The sequence below is a fragment of the Gallinula chloropus genome (genome assembly GCF_964237585.1).
Source record: "Gallinula chloropus genome assembly, chromosome: 13".
Classification (NCBI taxonomy): domain Eukaryota; kingdom Metazoa; phylum Chordata; class Aves; order Gruiformes; family Rallidae; genus Gallinula; species Gallinula chloropus.
This window is the reverse complement of record NC_140098.1, coordinates 12,220,902-12,244,959: the sequence shown is the minus strand read 5'-3', so window position 1 is coordinate 12,244,959 and position 24,058 is coordinate 12,220,902. Positions and strand designations below refer to the sequence as shown.

General features: G+C 41.2%; 1 protein-coding gene across 1 annotated transcript; it reads right to left on the bottom strand.

The window, feature by feature from the left end:
* Positions 1-2,580: 2,580 nt before the first annotated feature.
* Positions 2,581-17,791, bottom strand: PLA2G15 (phospholipase A2 group XV; the record flags this gene model as incomplete). Its single annotated transcript, XM_084270120.1, has 6 exons — positions 2,581-3,092; positions 6,259-6,483; positions 6,872-6,970; positions 8,487-8,605; positions 9,964-10,120; positions 17,653-17,791. 6 exons carry the CDS (start codon positions 17,789-17,791, stop codon positions 2,581-2,583), a joined length of 1,251 nt encoding a protein of 416 aa, XP_084126246.1.
* Between the last annotated feature and the right edge of the window lie 6,267 nt (positions 17,792-24,058).

The window sequence follows — 24,058 nt, the reverse complement described above, 5'->3', positions numbered from 1 at the left end:
AGACACACTCTAGGGCTTGTCTACTAGTGGAAAGCTACTTTACAAACAGTACTAGGGTGCCAAAATTAAAAAAAAAGATTTTCCCCCCTTCTTTTGAGTCACAAGAAGTAGTATTTGAAAATTAGTAAAGGGGAAAAAAGAAAAGAGAAAGAGCATCTTTTGCACTCATATTTAGAGGTTTCAAATCAGAAAAATCCTGAAGCTAAATTCTTGGTACAAGACTGAAAATGCCACTGATTAATGGGGTAAGGGTGCAAGTGAAGCTTAGAAGCATTCTTCAGATCACGTTAAGACCTTCTTACCGATTTCTTTTCTCATTTTATCAGCCCTTGATGGCCATGTTGGTACCAACCAATGCAGCCTCCAGCTTCACTCATTCCAGTGCTTATTAACAGGCATTCTACTTCAGCAAGAAATACAGATTGTGATAAGCTGTTTTCTGTAATTTCTTTCTCTTGCAAACCAGCAACAGAGCAATTCATTCAAAATATCGAGTCAGACCACAGGAAGAGCTTTGTCATCTTTGAGCAGTCTTGGAACACAAGCCTGAAGCTTTTCCAGCTGACAGCCCTGCATAAAACAGAATACTTGGCTGAATCACATCTTTGTAGGGTTTGTTGTTGGCTTTTGGGTGGTATTGATTTTGGGGTTTTCGGGTTTTTTGGGGGTGGGCTGATGGAGGGTTAGTGTTGTCTGTTTTCATTTCAACAGTTACAAATTACAACAGCTTGGGGAACTCAGTACTTACTCTGGAAAAGTCTAGGCAATATTGCTGCTGAACTGGGCAACTGATGACAAACATTAAAAAGAAATAGGAGTCAGGGTAATTAGTCATCTCCCTCAACAAAAGCAATAGGGAAAATTCAGGGGGACGATGAAGCTACACAAGGAAGTTAAAACCTAGGAAGATACTTAGCTTATCCATGACCCTTGTTCAAGTTGTTCTGAGTTTACAAGTATTTTCTGAATTAAAATTTAATGCCTTCAACCTACCTCCTGTACCAAAATGTTTGCATTCTACTGTAACAAGAGATCTCACCTGTCATTTCAGCACATTGTACTGACACATTTAGTGGCAACAAAGATTTTATACCTGTCAAAATAGTTAAAAACTTTACCCTTTAGACAACTTCAGTTTAACCTCAATAATCCTGAATCTTAAAACGTTTTTCCTGGAGGACCTAGCATTTTGAAAGCATTCAAAATTGTGTTTTCAGAAAACTAAGTGCAAACCAGACACTGGGTGGCTGGTTTGAAAGCAAGCAAAAGAAAAATCTTTAAGTGAAACTATTTCTCCAACAGGACTTCTGATGTCAATCTGATGGCCCTCAGGCTATTGTTTCTGTGAAGTTCAGAGGTGTTTTTTTTCTTTAAAACGTGGAGTAATACAATACTGTAGGAAATTAACAGAACTGTATGTTCAGCAATTTATATAAACACTTAAGGAACAGCGAATTCCAAATTCTTGAAACAGCAATAATGAAACTTGTAACCTATGGGAAGTGAGTTTTAGTCTGAAAATGTCAAGTTTCTTTTCAGCTAATGCAATGTTGATGCAGTCACTACTTGCTTGGTAACTGGATCAGTGCCTAAGTATTTGATAACAAGGTTTATACTTCATACTGTATTGTGCTGGCTTCCATTCCCCACTCCATTTCAGGAAGTTCACTCTTCTGTTTGAATTAATGCCCACCATCCATTATCATTCCCACTGCAGGAGATCATTTTTCACCCATAAATGCAGTTCTGCACTGTATGGATTGTTTGCCGGTGCTCAATTAGCTTTAATTTATGTGCTACTCCACACAGCTACCATTATTGTAAGCAGCAACCACTGTTCAGCTTCTTTCCCTCACTGCTAAATAAAGCACAAGGTAAGAATTCCTCAGAGTAGTAATAACCAGGTTCTAGAAGTTGATGAACAAGCAGTTTCTTTCTATTTTTTTCCTAAAAAAAAAAAATACCCAATAAGAAGCTTCAAGTAAATCACATATCTGTCTTTTCCCCAAAAGCTGTAACAAAAGAAAGGCTGGGTTACAACAAAGGTAGTACAGCACCAGGCAGACCTCTTCCCTATCTTACCTAGGAGATACACACATTTACAAGCTATGGTACTGGGAAGCGAGATCAGAATGTGAAAGACCCTTTAAGTAGTTTACTGTGCTTCCCAAATTGTTAATGTAATTCCCTTGTTTTAGGGGAACCTGAAATTGCAACCTTTCTAGCCCTCCTCCACTCCAAATCCTGCAAAATCCACAAAGGAACTCTGGTACCTATGATCTTATGTAGTACGTGGGAGGTACTACACAGCCTCCAGATGAAAGTCTGAATATTGGACACGCCAGAGGCACCAAAACACTTATCTGACCAAATCTGCAGAATGTGAAAACACCATGAAGCATCATAAACACAACTCAGAGACGAATGATCGTTTAGGACACCAAACAACTTCTTGAACACAGCCTTAAAAAACCCAACAAAATAAATAATTCATATCTAAATATCAAGGGATTAAAAGGCATTTTCCCCATATTTAAGGGAAGGCATCACAGGTGAGAAAACAACTGTTAACACAAGGTATCACAAACCAAAAAGCAGCTTTTTCACATAGGAGATAGTAGTATCATTGGATAGCATTTGAATATGCTCATTTCCTGAAAGCTCAAATATCACCACTTCCTGTTTCTGCATGTCCACCCACTTCTGACACTGCAAGGCACTCTGTAAGTTTACTGTACCGTCCCCATCGCTGTAAAGAATCTTGGGTTCCTTGTCAGGAAAACTCTCATAGTAGAAGGAATCGGGTGTTTCCACGCCGGTACCATAAAGACAGTGTATGCGCACACCAGGTGGTGTCATCTGGTAGACCAGGGGTTCAGTGTCTTGTCTCATGAGCCAGCCATCTTCAAAATTGATGTCCCTGTAGAATTTTTGGTAATCCCGAAGAGTGTAGTTAGCTGTAGGTGTGCTTACAAAGACCTTATCTGGAGGCCATGTGTAGTTGTAGGGGAGCATCCAATTTGTGGAAACGGCTGATCTCTGCTGGTCTCTAATCTTGAGAGAGCTGATAACAGGTATTCTATTGTTGTCACCTTTAACAACAACAAAAAGTGGAATTTCGTCACACTCCAAGCAATGCATGACTCTCAGCCAGAAACATTAACTACCACTCCTGGTGATAACATGAATAAAAAGATGACTCCCTTGGCTTGCAGTGACAGTTTGAGAAGTTTTTCTTCCTTTACAGTTGTCTCAATAATTACCTTCTGCAAACTAACTTCTCATAACTTACAAATTTAAATACAAGTTGATGAATCAGTGACAGACAAAGAACACTGCTGCCTTTCCTAAATGCTCATTTTTAAAGGAGAAAAATTTCCTGTATTAGTCAAGTAAGAAATCAGTCTTTATTGGGCATTATGTGTACCATCTGCATGTTTTGCCTGAAATGCTCTTCTGGAAGTGCATTTTACCTCGTGGTATCTAGAACACAGTTTTGCTGGAAGCACCGATGAATACTGCTATCCTTACACACATGTAAGAGCTCACGAAGAAACTTTATAGGCTCTACCAGACTATGGACTACCTTCCTAACAAAACCCACCAGAACATGTATAGCAGTTATCAGCTGGCCAAGCTTTTCCAAGAATTTATATTTTCTTAATACAACATATATCTAGAGAGTAGATCTTGTTATCAGTAAAGGTCTAAAATTATCTGATACCAAATAGGCACTAAACTATTACATCCTAACAAAATTTAGATTTACTCTTAATGCAAAACTAGTGTTTGACCAAAATATTTCAAGAGGTTTTTTATAGATGTCAAGTCCACTGTTTTCTTAGCAGCTTGTTCCAAAGGCAGCTCAAACTAGCACATCGCTAAGTTCTAATTTATATGCATCTTTCTTCATATTTTAACCACTTGCACAGTTTTCCACAAAATTAAAAGCTTCTTATTAAATGGCAGATACAGCAATTACTTAAAATCAGTGGGGTTTTTTTTAATAGAAAGCCCTGAGACAGATTCAAGTTCATTTTCACAGTGACTGATTAAACCTGTTTTCCATCACCAGAGTGGCTGGCACACCTCAATCCCTTATCAGCCAAACCTTGAATCAGCTTTTCCATTATTGGTTCCAGGTGGTTACTGCACGTAGTGATCCAGGTCAACTACACCATAAAAATGGAAACACTGAAACCGAAAGCACAGTTCCTGAAATAGCACCAAAGTATATTTTTCAGTTCCATAAGGTGGCACTATTGCTCAGCAAGAAGACCTAAAGCACGGTCCTTAATGCCATCTTTAGGCAGACAACACGGAGACATCTCTAGGGAGACTGTGGAGATAGAATCTTACTCCTCCTCTTACAGAACTGTTACAAAATGCTTATCAAGTCCTTTCATTTTTCCCTGAAGTGCAGAAGTACAGTAGGGCCAAGACCACATTTAAGTCAGCAGGCATGACACTCATTGACATTGTAATGAACAAAAAAATCAGGTGTAAGTAAGACACTGCTAGTATCTCAAGCTGACCAAAAAAACCTAGCAAAAGAAATCCACCACAGTAAACTCTGTGTCTTCACTTGCTGCAGTGGGAAGAACATCCTCACTTTATTGGCACTGGAATTGTAATGGTATAAGTACTGATCCTGCAAAACACATGAATAAGTAGCAGAAAGTATCCGTAGAAAGGTAATTCCACTTGTGTACTGTTTATCTCCTTGATAACATAAATGTGGACTTGACTTGAATTTCCCAGCCATCACCACAGAAACAGAAAGAACATGTTTGTGGCTTGCCTTGGCTTTCCTGCAGCAATGCAGTGTTTTTCTTTAAAGCAACAGTTCTTCTGCGTATACTAATACCCTAATAATGTCCATTTCAGAAACTCTTTAGTATACTCATGCAATCCAAGTGTTTGTGCCTGATGGTGATTTACTACAGGTATGAGACAAAACTAGCCTGAAAGTGTGGATTGTGTTATGTTCTGCTAATTTAACTATGCAATTCTTAAATTTCTGCTCTAAAACACTGAGTTCAGTCCATCAGGCACACAGATTAAGAGATGACTACCTTTTAGTAGAAATTTAACTATTTGCTGTGCATTTGTATAACTAGCCACTTTGGATGAGATACATTATGAAAGATAAACAATACACGAAGCAGAAAAGTTTAACCCAGCAGAAATTTGGGCCTGTGGAATTTTATACTGTCATGTAGAATTTTACGAAGATATTAACATTGCTCCCTTCCTGCCATTTCTGTAGCATGCAAACTTGTCAGTCAAAGCCTGTGGGAAAAGGCAAATCAATTACAGTGCCATTGCAATAGATTTCACAGCGTATAACAACTTAAATTGGATGCTTGTATTTCCTCATTAGTCACTGAGCTCTGCACTCCTATTCAGAATCAAATGCCTTTGCTAAGCAAAGTATTCTTTGATCTGTCCATGCATGGCTGGCACTTGCCATGTGCTCTGCATTTTAATGAAGTTCAGTTTCTGATGTGAGCTTTTGATATCCCTGTCGTCTCCCTAAATGAAGCTGACAAGTCAAAAACAAGCTAAGAAAGATGATAGCCAGAGGCATCTTTAACTAAACGCCAAAGCACATGAAATAATCATGGCATCACACAATGGAGTCTGAACTTTTCCCATTGGTAATTTGTAGTTACTTAGTGAAACATATTATGATTCTTTATTCCAGTTCTTTTTAGTCACAGGCATGACTAGCATGTCAAACTGATTCACTTTCCTTATCTGTAGAGTTACACCTTTCAACAGGCATCTGTGCTGTGGGCACCACTTCACCACCACGTCTACAAACTTCCCTTAGTCTACACACCACCATGTCTACAACCTCAAGCAGCTGTGTGATCTTTAATCAAAGCAAACTACTGAACGCTCTGGAGTCCTTGTTAGCTTTGCAATACTGAACAGAAAATAACCAGGCTGGAAGCAGAAGTGACAGAAATAGAAGACACCAGACCAAACAGCAGATGACACAACAATCTGCTGAAAAGAGGTCAGGAGAGGTCAGGAGGGGATGCAGCTCCTGGTTAAGGGATATAAAAAACAATCCACTCACCAACAGAAAGAACAATAGTCTGGTCACAAGGCTTGAAACAGCAAGCTACCATGACTTCCAAAAAATAATCGTTAACTTCATGGTACTTCAAGCTCTCATTGTCCAGTCTTACAACAAATGGTTTGGATACCATACTGTGAAAATACATTGCAAACTTTCAAGTGACTTACCTGAAGCCAGCACACGCAGAGTTTTAGCCACTCCTCCCCATGGAGCGCCTAATGACACATAATCCTTTATGTACTTGTCTTTCCAATCCTGAGTCTGATTGTTGAGGAAGTAGAGTGTGTACATATTACCCATGCTGTGGGCAATTAAGACAACAGGACTTCCGTACTCCTCATACATTAACTCTATCATCTTGCGAAGGGCCACAAAATAGTCCCTGTTCTCATCTAAAGGAAACAGACAGATTACAGTTATAATTATTAACTGCAAGTGTTCGACACAATTCTGTTTCTTTTGTAAACTGTAGAATTAATAACAGAGAACTTCAAAATTCCAGGATTAAGTGGGAGGGGTGCATGTTTTCTTGGAGGATGCATTTTGGTGGTGTGGGGGTTTTTGTTACTTTTAAGCAAGTCTAAAGTAGCAAAATTGGTTATAGCTAAAGAAGAAAACACATCACAGTTTTCACCTGGGTCCAGGGGTACCCAGGCCCCAAGAAATAGTCAAAATTATGGGTTCAAGTATAACTGTACAGGTGGTATGGGAGAAGAGACACAAAACATTGTCTGCTGTCTGGGAGGGTCAAAGTTTTATTCATATCGAAGTGTTATTTACTTGGTGCCTTTCGCCAGTCATAAGGTGCTCCTCTTACATCTTCATCACGTTTGTAGCCCCAATCTACCAAGCTCTGCACCAGCATATAAAAGTAACTTCCTGCAGACATCAGATAAGGAAGAACAGTGAAAAGATTAGCATTAGAAACAGCCCTCAGGACACTGTCAGGAAACAAAGTAAGTTCTGGAGACATTATCTCTGACACCATGTACATACACATTAAAACCATAGTCTTACTCTAACAATCTAGAATGTTGCATATTAAATACAAAGAGTTAAGCTTGCTGTCCCCCAAATGTGAAAGAATACCATTATTAAAACTTCTTACTGGTTGGCTGATCTATCAAACAAATGTGACAGCAATGAATAAATTTTCCACAGCAGAAACATCTAACCCTTGAACTCTAAAGAATGCACCTCAGAAGTTACCATGTTAGTCTCCTAGCTTTTGTTGACTGTCGATTGGGTTTGAGTAGGGTATAAAGCATTCATTAAGATTTGCTTGGACAACAGTATTTTTTTGGAAACAAAGGCTTGCAGTATACCCCAGTGCTAAGTGCCAGAAGCTACCCCAACTCACCAGGGTAGTGAGCCAAGCCTTAAGTGACTGAACATAATGCTTTAATAGCAAAGGAGGGAAACGTTTGCAGACAGGTGAAAGATGTTAGCTATAACAAGTTTTGAGACATAGGATGTAGGTATTGCCAGAGCTAAATGCATCCAGTAACAGTTTGAAAGTCTGTCAAAACATCTGATGGAATCTCAGTTATATTTCAGTTTTGAGCAGAACCTTAGCCTTGAATGCTGCTCACATAGTTCCTGAAGTGAAGAGAGGCAATTTTAAATATGGGACTGTTCTAGTTATACCAGCCATCTAGTGAAGATCATTAAGCACGCTACTGCTCTTCTGGAGATTGCTCCCTACAGAAGAGAAAAATAAATTGATGCTGGAAGCACGTGAAGTTCAGTGCAGTACTGACTATTAATTAAGTCTGCAGTCACAGCTAACAACTCAAAGGCTTATTGGATTCAGTGTTTTCCAGAAGATGACTTCTACAAAAGCACTGAACAAAAACCCTGCAAACATATTCATGCAGAAATCTTTTTGCAGCACAAGTGTAACTATACAACTATTCTGACACTGACAAAAGACAGGAATCTACAGAGTGCAGTACCACACATCCCAAGCTCATTCACTCATTCTTAAGGCCAAAGAACATGTTACTCAGAATTAAGCTGAAGTGAAGTGGATTTGTTTTGGTTTTGCTTGTCAAGTCTCAGCCACAGAATTTTCTACTCAACCTAACTCATTTTCCAAAAGTGTCTGGCTTCAAAATGCCCACTCAGGTTTCCCCCAGAGAACTTAAATTTGCCACAAGCCCAACATGCGATGTTTTTGTCTCAATTTATCAAGCCAAAAACCAGACAAAAACAAAACAATGTGATGAAAATACTTAAAAGCAAAGTGAACTATGTACTACCCTACTATAAAAAAACCAAACAATCTGTTTTACTACTTATAACCAGATCTTCCTTTTTCAGTAGCTTGTTGGAGAATGACACACTAGAAAAGTCCTACAAGTGCAAAGGCACTTCAGACACAGCTGGTACATACCTACACTCCTTTTACTTGGGTCGAGGAATTCCAAGGAAAATGTCTGCCCAAAGCCTGGGACTCTGATATCTACTCCATCTGGTGGCTCTGTAACCTTACTTGTTCGGTTATACACCAGCCTGCGGAGGTGGGGAAAGAGAAAGAAAAACATGAAACTTGTCATGTTACCACATGACAACTCTCAACTTAACTCTTGGGTCTTACATTCTGAGTGCAGTAACAAGAACTTTAAGGACTGTTACTCAGAAGATGACAAATTGGCAGACTTGGTAAGAGTACTTTAATGACTAAGAGGTTACACAACGCAAACAATTTAAGTTTGTTTAATGCTTTACATGCAGAATGTGAAGCTTCTCTGTAAAACTGGATATACAGAATTGTAGCTGAACTTCAACTTCAGAATATAAGCTTCTTTATACAGTTCTATACCACTGCACTTTGCATCCAGCCACATAATAAAGAAAACTTGTTAAGAACATAAGACTGTGGCAATAGAAGAGAAAATGCCTGTAAAATCAGATACCAGAAAAATTATCCTAGACCAAAAGAATTCTTTTCTGTTTAACTAGCACACCCATGCCAGCATAGGCAGCACTTCATCTCTTGACTAACAAGAGCTGGTACCTCAGGAAACAGAGGTATCAAGTGTTTTGTAGATAATTTTACATCTATTTGAGATATCTGGAACCTGAATCATTGGGTCAGGGTTTTGTTTGGTTTTAACTGTGTACAAATACAATTGCTATTTTGGAATGCAGGTTTTTACCCCTAAATGGAGTCTTAGAATCCAAATTGATATTCAGATCTTCCCTCCCCAAATATCTCTCTAACCTCTAAAGCATATAAGCAAGATTTAAAGCAGAGGTACAGCTACACAACAGCTTGGTACATTCACAAAGAGCAGCAAAATGCCAATACAATATTTTTTTATGTCATAAAAGCTGAGTGTTTCTTGTTTTCATAGAGATAACTTTAAACCAAAGCAAGTCTGGAAGGAAGCTCCTGGACTGCACTTAAAGGCCCCGGTGTGTCTCAGCCACCCAGAAGACTGCTCTCAATTGTCAGCTTGCACGCTTACTGTCATTCAAGGGTGCAAGCTGACATTCCTCCTGCCTGTTCCCTCTCAACTGCCCAATGTACCTCCTTCCCCCTTGCCTCATCAGAACTTAACTCATCAGTCATCAAAAGAGCAGAAAGCCTTCTGCTTCAGATAAGCCTACAGAAGCTTCTGAAAAATGCCCAAAACCAAAACTGAGTAACTTACAGGAAAGAAAGTGGAAGAAGCTATGAGAACCTCCACTTTTTATCTGTCATGAACTCTTCTGATTCATCCTGTTACTCTGCCTAGAAGAACTGAGCAATTTCTCTCACTCTTCTTGAGCCAAAAAAGAAAGTTCAAGGCAGCCATTCTGTGCAAAGCACGGCAGGAAAGGAATCACAGAATTGTAACCGCAAAGAGCAACATTTCTGGTCTTACCTGATATTATCAATCCAGCAGTCGATGATGACTGGCAGAAGCAATTCTAAATTCAGCCACAGCGTAAAATAACTGTCTGTCTTCTTAGAGCAGAGATAGTGCACTACTGATGGCTTATCTAACTTGGCTTCCAACTGATTTCCTAAATCCCCCGGAACTGAAAGATATAAAAAGGAGACAGTTTAATTACAATATATACATCTTAATACCATAGCCCTCACACATAGTATCACTGTACCCAGATATACCAGTAAGTGTTGTAAATGGATACATAATGATTCCCTAAGAACAAAGTATTGCATGCACGTTTTCACTGAAATTATTTGGATTTTCAGAAATAATTTGCTGGGGAACCACCATGTATAATAAACCTGGTTCAAGTGCAGATTGTATAAGAACAGGTACCGTTAGACCATGGGTATGAAAAATTATCTCAAAAGTTAAAGTTATTTGTGTTTTAACGTGCAAACTGAACCTTTCTGAAAGAATCTTTCCTTCAGAGTATTACCCTTCCACACACGAGTCTTTACTCGGTTTAAACAGTTGCATGCAAGCTATCAATTTGGCATGAAAAACATGGAAAGTGAAAGCAGCTCCATTTGGGTTTTTATTTTCACTTCTTCACCTCTGACCACACTTCTGCTGCAAAAGATTTAGATAACTGGCATAATAATCCAAATAGAGTTTTTCCTATCTTTAACATTCAGTTTTGAGCCCAACAGCCCTAGATGGAAACAGGCATATTATTTCTAAATCAGAATGAAGCTTAAAAACATGCTCCCGGAGTTTTCAGCGGCAAGCTTCCAGAGAAACTTCTTCCATTTAGTTATGTTTAATCCTTTATTTCCCCAAGAACAGAAAGGAAAAGATACTAAGCAACAAAAGTTTCTCTGTATTAGAAAAATCTAGGAGTTTGGCGTTTCTTGAGGGTTCCCCCCACCCCTCTCAGCTCCACACCCCTCACCACCACCTTTTTGGCATTTGTACAACTGTATCCTATTTACTTATTTGTGTTTTCAAGTTTAATGCAGACCTACCCACAGCTGCTTTTATTTCTCCAGTTCAGTGAGTTATTTAATCAACATAGATTCAAGTTCTGTAGAATCCTGATATTTAGTTTGACTTAAAGAGATGACATCTTTTATTGGCACATCTAGTTTAACTGAAAAGACTGACATGCTTTCGGAGAAACACTGCAGAACTGAAAAAGAACAGAACTTCAGACTATATAGACTTGGATAACCACACTCTGACTGCCTCCAACCACTGCAGGTTATGCATGACCACAAAAGATACGCCTCGGTTATTTCTATTAACTACCCCTACTTTCTTATTAGGTTTTAAGCATCTTTATTTCTGTAGTCTTCAGTGAAATGTTAAAAAAGGTCAGTAAGTGACCACAGTTTATTTCAGGTCATATTTCAAGGACTCAGATATACTGGAAAGTATAGTAAGGGAGATTATAGGATTGCATCACACCCTCAAAAGAGTTTACTGAAGTTCAGTCTTGTAACCTCACAAAATGCTATTTAGTTATTGCTTATAGAACTATAAGGCAACAGCTTGTTCCAGTCCCATGCCTATGCTGTATCAGGGCTATTAATTAGAAAAGGAACAGAATGTAATTCTATTTATATCAATCATTCATGGCCAGCCAGTTTCAACAGCAAACCTGCCAAGGTCAGAACAGGTTGATTGTGCCTTCCGTTTCAGCGCAAAACAAAGAGTGACACTGTGTTCCACCCTGAAGTCTCATTTCCTTGGGTAAAAATCAAGTTCTTCCAGCAAAGATACCTTTCAAAAACTTAGACAAACATCTGGAGTAGCAGAGTGTTAAGAACTTGCTGAGGTTTCCAAACAGCACTCAAATATTGTAAGCACTCCCACTCTACTGTGAGTGGGAAGACTCACAACTGAAGAAGTTTAAGGTTATAATCAAGACACATTTACCAGTAAGAGTACTGAAAGCAGGAAATGGTAAAAAAGGCTCACTTGGCCTTGATGGAGTAATCTTACATTGACTGCAAGTTTGATTTGGTTAAGCTAAGTTTATCCACAAGCTTCTTGAGGATAGAGGCTGTGCTCCTATGTCCAGAGCAGAAGACTTAAACATCTCATACAAATTCTTATTCAAGGGATGAAACAAGTTGAAAAGTGGTAGTTTTATGTAATTCTAACTAAGAGATAAGGAGCAAGTTCCATCTGTGCTAAGACACAATACTGCAGTCAAAAACCCTGCTCTATAAACCTGCACATGAAACTAAAAAAAAAACCCCTTTTTCAAGCTTACATTTCCCACATTAAAAGTAAAACTGCTAATCAGCAATTCACAACTCACGTTTTGTTTTCTACAGTATATTCTGCAAGCTGAAGGGGATTCACAGTACAGCTACAGGGGACAAAATGCAAATTTTTATTTTTCAGGTTATGGAGAGAAACATGCAAGATCTTCAATCCTCACCCCACACAATTTAACAGTGTTAATGATTTACATTTTGGCCAGAGAACTACTTAGTGGCTTTTTGATAAGTAACAGGTTAAAAAAGATCACATTGAAGATTAATTCCATAAGATAAGGATGCACCTTCCTGAATTTTCTGTGATGGAACTTGAAAGCGGTAGAAAAACACTTCTTTGCCTTCAGGCCATACACAGAAGCCATCTGTGGTCAGAGCAAACTGTAATTTTTCTCCTTGTTCTCTCATCTACCAGTATCTGTAGTTTCTACACTTTTTTTGCTGGTAGAATTATAGAACGTTCTTACTTTTTAAAGCCTGCAGACTGATACCATAGATACAAGAAGTAACTGGCAAACAAAGTTGTGCAAAATACATCAGCACTGGCTAAAACTAGATGTCCAAGAGCAGATCAAGCAGTACCCTTGCTTCCCAAATTCCTATTTGTGCAACACATGTATTGACTATGCTACTGCGACATTTGGACATGTGAGATTTCCTATTGAGCAGGAAAAGTGTTCCAATCAGATCTGACCATTAGCCCTTCTATCATATTCCCATTTTTCACCAAAATGGTAATCCCAACAGAACTCATACTAATACGCCTGAGGCCAATTCACTTGGCAATTTACAAAGTTCACTTGAGAGTTTAAAAGAGTTCGCAGACTTTTCCAAGTCTGGGAACTACAGTAACTGGCTTTGGGATACACTGGAACTCCTGCCCATCACTGTCCTTAAGCCCTAACAGCTGATTCACAGTTCCCAGCAGAAAACAATAAGTAAATTGCACCTTGGAAATCAACTCACCTTACTACCCCTCAGGAAACAGAGAAAAGAACACTCACCAAAAGCCAAGAACAGGGGGATTTGAAATTTCATTTGGAAAAAGAAGCAATAGTATAATAACTACGGGGGGAAAACTATTGTTGGTGTGGCACAGGGGTCATCAGTTGGTACTTCTTCACTTTTATCTGGATTCAAAATGCATTTAGATATACATAAACTATCATATCTTTTTTACTTATGATTTCCTCAAACAACTGTCATCTGTTTGGTTCTCTTACTAAGCTGTCCTTCCAAGTGAACCAAGTTTTCCAGCAAATTAATTTTAAACTCTGACTGTAGTTCTCCAAGAAGAATGTCTCAAAGTAGCTGGTACATTCAATGGTAGGCTGCCACAGAAGGAAAAAACCTCATGTTTAAAATTAGGAACAAGAAAGCAAACAACGTCTCACATGATACTCCTAGATACCTCAGATCACATGAGGCATAAACATTTAAATCACTCCTGACATCTAGCCAGCTGACCATACAAACACACATGCCTCAATTAGCAGTCAGCAGGATTCACAGACAAACCTCTTTTACATGTAAATTAATAATTAACAAGCTTCATTTGGGTGTCTTTCTAGAAAACTTTAGCCAAGTACCTAACAAATTGTTTGCAGAAGGTATCAGGACATTGATATAGTAATTGCGTTGAGTCAGCTCTAAAAGTTAGAGTTCAGTGAATCCACCGCTGATCTTATAAGGACAGGTTATCAGCTCCCAAAATTGATAAGACATGAGATAGTACACAGTGATTATCATTGGACTACATGAGAAAATGGAAGGGGGAAGAACAAAATAAAGAAACTTCTTATTGCAAACACTAGAAGACAAGCATGTTGAATACCAAATTGGTAAGACAAGTGCAAAAGTATTATAACTGCATGTAAACACAACGCAGATATCCAGGCGTGCGTGCACCAGAAAAATATGTAGTTATCTATTTTTAGTAGATATTGTCAGTAGAGCAGAGGTATTCAGTAGGTTATTCTAGTTCTTAAAGGAGAATTTCCTGTATAAATATGCTGTCCTGGCTGCACAGGAGCTTTAAAAAAAATAGGCATTAAAGTAATTTGGTATCTTAAGTATTCCCCTTTTCCTTGAAAACACTTGAGAGACTCCAAGTCTCCCAAGAGACTGCCAACTCCAAGACAATCACCTGACATTTTGATATCAAGTCTTCAGGCAGGAGTCTGGAAGTAAGATTTTTTGACTCTTACCTCATGTTTCTTCTTCTCTAGCAACCATTATTATTATTGTATTAATACCTTTTGATGCTTTGCTATTTAAATCTCAGGGATAAACAAGCCATCACATTGCAGCATTTTGCTGTCAATTACTTCCCACATATGTTCAGTCCCTGGTCTTGCTCCCCTGCTGTGTACAAACAATCTTCAGGCATAGTAGAGTCTGTGCACCATTGGAAGACACACTGACCTTCTTAAAAAAATAACCTAATCCAAATGAAGCAGTGCCACTCCACTTCCCTTGTGCCGGCTCCTTCATTAAGATAATTCAACTACAGAATTAATCACTTCAACAGGTTAATTTTCTCATGCTTTAGCAAGAGAGACAATTCCACTCATGGCCAATGAGGAAGCACAAAGAAAGCTGGGGAGCACTGAGAAGATGAGGAGTCTGTTTAACTGTTCCTCAGAGACACCCTTCACCTGAGCAGGTGACTTACAAATCTGTTACCACCACAACTACAGCCAGTAGTTACAAGGTTGTATTCAAGCACCTCATCTGTTTTCAGCTACAAGATTCCTAGGAGTATTATTGTTAGTACCTGAGGAGCAAAGTTACCCATATATAAGCAGCACCACATATTTGCAAGCTACCACCCTACTTCCTCCACCATTATTTGGGTAACCACAGGTTCCAACCACAAGTGGGGTCATTACAGGAAAAACCTGAGAGCGAGTTACACTGGGTCTTGTGACCATTGCTGGTCTAAAACATTTATGAAGTGATCATTATGTTGACAACATTCCTTTAAAGAGCATTCCTTCTTTCTTTACTCCCTTAAGATCAGATGGCCAATTTGCCAGGCACAGAACAAAACCAAGTTTGCTCATTCCCCTTCCTACTTAAGAGTTTTAATTTCCAAACAGACCAAGACTGAATACTTGGATAATGAAACCATGTTTGCTACAAGATAAAAAACTTATTAAAAAAATGAGTACATATGAGGAATTAAGGGTCTAGATGCCAGCTTGATAAAACAAGAGGATCAACTCAGTTTTGAAGCTCATGCAAGAGGGAAATACAATCCAAGGCTTGTACAAGCCTGCCTAACACAGGCTTGTGTATACCCCTCAACCTCCTTCTGCATTTGCGATTCCATTGCAATGCATTTTTCCCCTTTCCCAAGCACCTGTGCTAAGCCAGCACTTGGAATACCTCCCTAAACGATCCTCCTAAACCCTTCTACCATCCTCACAGCAGCAATTCCTAAAAAGCTTATCTTAACATGTCACATAGGTGAAGAAAAGGTCACAAAAAGTTAACTAGAATCGAGATGAGAACATTTCATACAGAACTGGTGAGTGACCGATAGTCACTCCTTCTCCTCTATTTGTTTGACCTTCACTGCCCATGTCATGTCTAATTGAAGCTAAGCTCCCAGTGCAGGTGTTTTCACAACAACAGGCATTTCTCTGCAGCAAAAAGCCCATGGCATTTTACAATAGGAAGCTATGGCACACCACTCCTTAGAATTTTCTCAAGCATACAGAAAGCCCAGAAGAAAAATCTTTACATTAAAACTTAGTGAATTTTCACTTTCTGGACAAGCCAGGCTGGGCAGCAGCAAAGAGCAAGTTTTAAGACACAGACACTACCAGAACAGTAAGAGATACAAGTTCTGTATCGATTGATGAAAATTCACTGTAACAGCAAGAAAGTCTGTGTTTTACACCACTCACTGATGGACGTGTGCTCAGCCACGCAGCGTGTACCAGGATGCATCTTAGGAAAACAAAATGTAGGTCAGCCATGGCTTTTTTAAAACATCTTCAGGGAACACATCTACTTACAGAAGATCCATCAGTAAAATCCTTGCCTCTAGAATCACTATCCCTTTATCCCAACTGCTTTGAAGTCTTCTTTGATTCTTTCATAGTTGGAATTGAATGTTGGATCAGCAACTAAAGCAAGAAGCTCACGCTGGAGTAAGCGCCAAAGCTTATTGCTAAAACCCAGCATTACAGTAGAGAGACAGGATAAAAGATCACTTCTAACCTTCACAGACAAAACTCAAAGAGCTTTTGTTCACGTTTTAACCAGCCTCTTAGGACATCCTTTTGCAGTTTCTTCTTCCAAATCTATATCAGCCATTTATCAAGAACCGTGAATTTGTACACGGTGGTCCCGAGACACGCAGCATCTTAAAGTAGTTCTTGCTTAGAGTTTACCCTTTAAGTCAGAAGTTTGCAACAGCAGCCATGAAGCCAGCAGCAGAGCCTAAATTATTACAAATAAATGGAGCTTAAACTGAAGGATGTGCCAGTGGTTACACTTTTCCAAGTGTTTTCACCAATTTCTCACTTTTTCTTCCTCCATTATCATCAAGATTAATGGTGTAAGAGAACACAGCATACTGAATGCATTCACAGGACCAAGCACTCACATTAGTGTTGTTCAATGCACGTAATCAATGGATTAAAAACCTTAAGAACTACAATTTCAACGGGCAAGCTATTTTAATAACTTCTGCAACTTATTTACAACTCTAGCTATCGGCAGACTGAAAAAGGCACCTAGCAATACTCTGTAGCTATTACGGGAATACTTCCCACATTTGTTACAAACTCTTTTGTGTTAACAGGTGAAACCACAGGCCGGTAATCAATAGTCACTTTCTGCGCCTGTTCGCAGCCTTTCAAATACTCGTAGCCTGAGTGCCGTGACACGGCGCACTCCCCTCTCCCCACCTGATTCCAGCCTCTGCAAAAGGCTCCTGCGGGGCACAAACCCGAGCAGCATAGGGCTGGCTTCAGGCGAGCCTCGCTTGCCCCGTGCCCAGGGACGGGCGGCCTTAGCGTTCCGCACGCCGGTGCCCCCGGCGCTGTGCGGCGCCCACTCCCCCTGCCCCGGGCCTGCGCTTGTAGCGGGTGCAGCCAGGCCAGAGTCACCGAGCAAACGTCCAGGGCCGGCACCCCCCGCAGCAACCGGGGAGGTCACAAAGCGGGCTCGCCCGGCCAAACACCCCTGAAGACAGCGGGCGGCGGCGGCCGGGCGGGGCGCGCACCACCCTCCGCGGCTGAGCCCACCGCGCCCTGCAGCGCCCGAGGCCTCGCTCCGCCTCCCCACCGGGAGGGGCGGGGGGCCGGCAGCAGAGGCAGCGGGCTTCACCACATTCCACGGCACCGGACGCACGCACCGACGCCCTCCCGGCTCTTACCCAGCACCACGGGCGGCCCTGGGGACCGGCGGCGCGGCAGGCACCCGCCACCGGGGCAGAGGAGCAGCAGCAGCAGGAGGCTAAGGAAGAGCCTCCCTCCCGAGGGCGGGAGGACCCTAGCGTCGGCCGGTGGGACCATCACCCCAGCGCATAACCCCGAGCCGACGGCTACTGCCACACCGCGCCAAACACGTCGCTCCGCCCGGGCTGCAGCAGCCGCCGCAGGAGTGCGGCCCCGGCGCCCGGCCCGGCCAGAAAAGGGCCCGCCCCGCCCCGCCCCACCGGCAGCCGGCACCGCCCCCCGCAGGCGTCACCAGCCGATCGCGGAGCGCCTCGCTGGGCGTAGCGCCCGCCGGCGAGCTCCACGCGCGGGCAGAGCGGCCTCGCCTCAGGCCCCGGCGCGGGATCCCGCGCTCCTGTCAGCGGCCCGCTCGCCGCCCCTCAGGCGCCCCGGCCCCGCTCGGTGCCCGGCCCCGCGGAAACCTCTGTAAACGTGGCGGGCCACACCTTGCCTTACGGAGGCCGCCGGCTGCCGCGGCCCCGGCGGAGCCCGTGTGAGGCAGAGCCGACAGGTAGGGCACTCCGCAGGGCCGGGCTGAGGCCTCGGGTCCGGGCTGGCAGCGCACACTGAGGGCGCCGTGCTGCGGGAGGAAGGCGCCTGTCACAGCACCGCATCCACACCGAACTGTGCTAGGAGTGAAGTGAGGGGCGTTTGCTGCAAAACTGCCTAAAAGTAGGTAGTGCATAAGGTGCCTGGTCAGGTTGGCTCGAGGTAAAGCAAAAATACTTAGCAGAGCTGGAAGGTTTGTTGAAATGCAGCCAAGACTGGGCATCTGATGTGAAGGCTCCTGGGCATGGCTGTGCTTCAGGCAGTGCCTGACTAATGTGACAGGTAATTGTCACAGAGCATCATTGAGGGCAGGCATTTGGCAATACTAAAAAAGAAACCATTAGACCTTTATACACGTAACAAGAACAGGTAGACTTGTAATTATGCTAATTTTAAACCAGAAAGTATAGAAGCCTCTGTGCTTTGGCAATACCAGTTAGCAGGAGTTACATGCTCGGTTGGAAGGAAGTACGTGCCACTTGGTAGGCGTCTGGTTGCAGAGGGGGAAGAAGGGCATGCATGGAAGGAGAGACTAAGCAGAGAGTAAAATGGTACCTGGAGCCAGTGTAATCCTACTTTGTGATCAGTCAGTATTGTGCTGGTCAGCAGGAGGTTTCCTTGGTTCACTCATATGTCCAGTCCTGCTGTGGGCACACACTTTGTGACTCAGCAGGTGAAATTCCTGTGCCAATTAAAGCTACCTTTGCAAGAAGGGCAGTACCACAGTGTCTGCTTTGCAGCTTCCTACATACCTCGGTGTGTCTGCTAAGTTTCAGAAATATTCCTACCATGAATGGTTGATACACTAACACAAATAATGTCATGAAGACTCCGGAGCGAGACACAAATGGGAGTACAAAGTGACTTCTCATTGTCTTAGTAACTCCTACCAGCTATATGCCTGTAAGGTATAAAAGTGGAGCTGTTCTCACCTCACTGAATTCAGTATTCAACAACATTTGTAATTCCTGCAGAAAAACATGTCAAAGTGATCTACATGAAGGCAGAATCTGTTCAAACAGACACACCAGCCTGTTGACATGAGTTTAGAAAAGTTAGGGAGGTGGTTTGGCATTGTCATGAAAGGAGGAGGATGCATCTGCCTCCTTCTGAAATAAGACACAGGAAGAAAATCCAACAAATTACTCAAGGAAGCTAAGGCTAAGTCGAAATCTAGACTTGCCTTTTTAAAGGCAGCTGCCACACCTTGTATATTTACAGTGAGTGGAAAGGTGTCAACATCCAGCAAACCCCAAGACAGGTGCTTAGTCACCATGCAAGTGTTGACTTGAAATGACCTCCTACTAAAACAAACCACAGGCTGTGCAAGTATGACTGTAAAACTGCTTGCAACACTGAGCCTGGTGTAGGAATTAAATGTTACAAAAGGCAGTGAAAGATCTCATGGACAGGTAAAACAGTGTAACAGGATTTAAAGAAAAGTGCTTTCAGTCACACACAGTTGTTCTCTCACAGGGCTGTGCTCACAATGCACGTGTCCCAGTAGCCAGCCAGGATCACTTGTGCTATGACACGAAGAATGATAGCTGTCAGGTCCTCACTACACATTCAGGGTTTTCTTGGATAGCATCAGCAGTTCTGGGACAGATTTTCTGTGCCTTTTAGGAGTTGTAACAATGTGATTTATTATTATTTTTTCCATCAGTCTTTTATTTCATGCCCTAACTTGTAGACAGTCTCACTGACTCTTTTGTTTCATCCTTTTGAGGAATCCGTCTCTTCCTGCTGAGCTAACAGAAAGAGGAATGGTCGGTACGGCTTACTGTAAACTTGTTGCCATCCTTCTGTCTTCTGCTGATAAGGCATTTCTGCTGTAGGCTGAAGCACAGGCATTTTTGTCTTGATGTAAACACTGCATTTGTCAGCGTTTATCCGTTTGATTGCTCTTTGTGTCCTTAATTACCACGTGTCATTTTTGTAACCATTGCTTTATTGATTCTTCTCACGGTATCACACAGGGACATTTCCATCCAATCTTATTATTTCTTTTACAAGTCTCTGTGCTGTTTTGGCAGCTCGTGGTATCTTCACACTTCACTAAAAAACTTTCGATCTTATTCTTCTCCAGGGAAAGCCTGCTAAGCCCATAATTGCTCTTCCTCCTGCTCTGCAACCCCAGACTCTTTAGATAGCAGTATTGCAGCTGATGAATGAGGTCAGGTATGTTAGTTCTTTTGTTGTCTGCTTTTGGGAGATCAGGACTATTCACATACAAATAACCCGAAGTAAATTAAGCTCTTGGTCTTTTTAAAGGTTGTTTAAATACACAGAGCAAATTTCTGTTTTCACATTGAGTGCCTGGTCCTGTTGTCACGCCAACAAACAGGAGGAACTTTGACACACTGAAGAGTCCCTTAGCACTGCTTTACAGTTGATGATACCCTGCTATTAATCGAGTCAGTGTAACTATTTCTAAACGCTGTTTTGTTGGGAAGGCAATCCTCCTCTTTCTCCACAAAGAATGACTTGACAGCAGGGTATTTGTAGATTAACAGCAATTTAGGAACATGACCCTGTGTAGCCACACACAGAACTCAACTAGTCATCATCCAAGGCAAATTCAAGAGCTTATACTACACAAAATGCACACTATGTACTGCTTCCTTCACATGTTTTGTATCCTAGGCTGGCTAGAAATAAAACAGGAAATTCTTACAGTTGAAACTACTGATAAAAATAGCACTGAACATTTTTCCATTATATCTGAGGTGAAAAAAAAAAATCATTATCCAAATACTCAAAAAGCCAGTTTATTACCACCATAGAGAATTTTTGTAAGGTGCATACTCAGTCTTCTAAGAAAATATTCTTCTTTCAGAAAAATACCCCACCAGAAATAAACTATGTTGAACACCAGAAACTACAAGATGGGTAGCATCAGCTTTGTTTAAGGCTCCTTTGAGGGTTTGTAGTGGCAACTTGACAACAACTGTGAGTTGGATGGGAGTTTGTACACTGGTTATTTAGAAGAATCATTTCCAGAAATATAATATTTGCTTAAACACCTTTTATTTGATTGAACAGAATTCCCTGTGTGGTTCTCATCCTTGCCACTTAAGTAGTGTTTGTATTGGCTCAAACACCCCCAAAGCACGACTGTGCTGAGCCACAGGCAGAAGTAGAAAAACAGCAAGTTTCAAAGAAAGATGTGAAGACAACCCCAGTGTTGGCACAGATCTACACCGTAGGCAGAAGCCCAGGTCAGCATTTTCCTCATTGTTCATGTGTTTCATTCAGTTCAGAATACATTAACACAATCACCATCAGTAATATCTTTCAGAAACATACTATCTTAGCTGTACAACCTCCCAGGATTTTACCAGCCATCCTAAGTTTTGCCTTTGGTTTTGCCCCAGTACAAATGATCCCTGAGACCCAGAATCCAACCACAGTAGAAAGGAGAATAGTGAAATGCAGAAGCCTGCAGAAACTGCTTAGACAAGAAAGAATGTAAAAGATTTCATAAGATACTTATTATCACATATACAAAAAACAATATTTGGGTCAATATACAGTAATTTACTTTCATAATCTTTCTTGTTCCTGAGTGTATAGACAGCACCCGCTCTTCACTTTTCCTGCAAATGTCAGTATAACATCTATTCTTGAATTCCCAGTAATTCTTTTTGTCTTTGGATAATATTATAATACAGATCTGTGACATTTATTTTCTTCCAACCCCCAAACATCACAGACCAGCCCAAGTATTCAGCTATGAGTAAGTTCACATGCACCATTTCAAACTTGTGCCCAAGGCCAGGAAGGAATCAACTAGGGAGAAATCATCAGCCCTACCCTGAAACCTGCACCAGCCAATGCATTGGTAAAAACATTCACAGAGGTACGAGGGACTTAGGAAAAGTAGAGTGATACATTTTGGTTTAGTTGGCCACAAACTGCCTGACTCCATAAAGTTCACACTCAGAGCAGCACGCTTGTTCAGTTTTAAGCTTCTGCAGAGAATATACTTGTATTTTAAAGAAGCTGGGAAATTTTTTCCCCCAGTAATTCTGTCCATACCACAAGGATTTCCAGTGCTCCTTGACACTACACATTTATCCTGCTATGTTTTCCTGCAGTAGGAATCCTGGCTATTATTCAAACATGACTTGCCTTTGAAAAAGCAGCGCTAAAAATCATGCAACCAATATGCTCTTTCTTCTCTGACTACAGATCAAGATAATTGTTTAGGTTTTTTTAAGCAAACATTAGCCCTTAAAACTCAGGAGGCAAAAAGCAAGCTTCATTCCTTTCTCCTCAAGAATGATTTGAGGGCCAGTTGAGTCAGTCATACCTGTACAATGTATTTTGGTTTTAGGACAGTTGTGCCTGACCTGTAATAACGTGTGGCAGCTGACCTGAAAGGTGGCTGGTCATAAACACGTACTTTTCTTAAGAGCTGTGTGCACATTGGAGGAGGCTTTTTTTAAAAGTAGCAACACTGGGTTATGCAATAATATTTCTTTAGAGTAAAACTTGAATTATAGAAGATTCCATAAATAGATCAGACAGTTTAATTTAAGACCAGTTTTGCTAAATTAGCCAGAGGAGGGTTCTACTTCTGGGCTGCCTAATAAGTGGATTTATTTCTTACCTTTATCAAAAGGGGTTTTTTTTAACCCACTAATTGGGCAGGTTAACAGCCTTCTTAGAAAGTGACTGCGCTTGTTAAACTCCAGCTGTACTTGCCCATAAAGGCAGCAGCACAGTCCCAGAACACATCAGACACACATTTGAACCAAGGCTGCAAAAGTTACTTTCTCTTCTCCCTGCTTCTTCCCCAGTTCACATTCACTTCCATGTTGTTCCCCACACCACCTCTCACTAACATTAAGACTTGAAATCAGTTCCTCAGTCTCTTTCAGGCTGCATTTTGTTACAGTACAGAACTGAACAAGAAAGACAATGGCAACTGGGTGGTGACAGTACAGAAATGCAAACTTGCATCTGTTCTAGCTGTCAGGCTAGAGCATCAAAGCTTAGCCATTTGCCAAGGTAAGATATCCACAATTAATAGACCCAGTCACTGTCATCTCTTCTATCTTCAAACCTTTAATCAGCATAATAGAGATCCCATTACACTTTTGGCTCATGTTTTGCTGAAGCAAATCAATATGTCCATGTAAACCATCCAAGTAACAGAGCTTCATAGAAAATTGTAAGGATTTAGTGACTAACAAGCTGGATTGCAGAATGCCTACTTAGTCAAAGACAATTTTGTTAGAATCTGGGAGTGGGAAATGCTTAGCAAGAATGTCAGGACAAGGTACTGGAAGTTTTACTTAAGATTTACTCAGAATTGGTTTTGTGTTAGCTAGTCAAAATATGGAATTTAAAATAATAAAAGGCAGAAGGAAGATGGAAAGGGGAGATACGAATTTGTGTAGGGTGATTATATGAGGAAAGGAGTTGAAAATATAATCTATGTTGTGATGAAAACAGAGTAGGTTGAACCCTCAGGGACAGCTTATGTCTTGCACAAGTTCCCGCAAATTACAGCCACTTCCCAGCACATTGCGTAGTGGTGGAACGGGACATTTTTTGCTGTGCAGAAAAACTGTTTGCACCCGTAGGTAGAAAGCTAACAAGGTAGTTCTGATTTGCAGGTAGGATCTTTTCAGGTAAAGAGAAGAGTTGGAATAAAAAACAAACAGAATTCAGCATGCTAAGATTAACATGTCTTAAAAGACTGTGAGAGCAGCTAGGGCACAGTGACATACAGAATCACATTCTGTGACATGACATACATGTCAAAGAAAGCAAAAGAAATCTTGT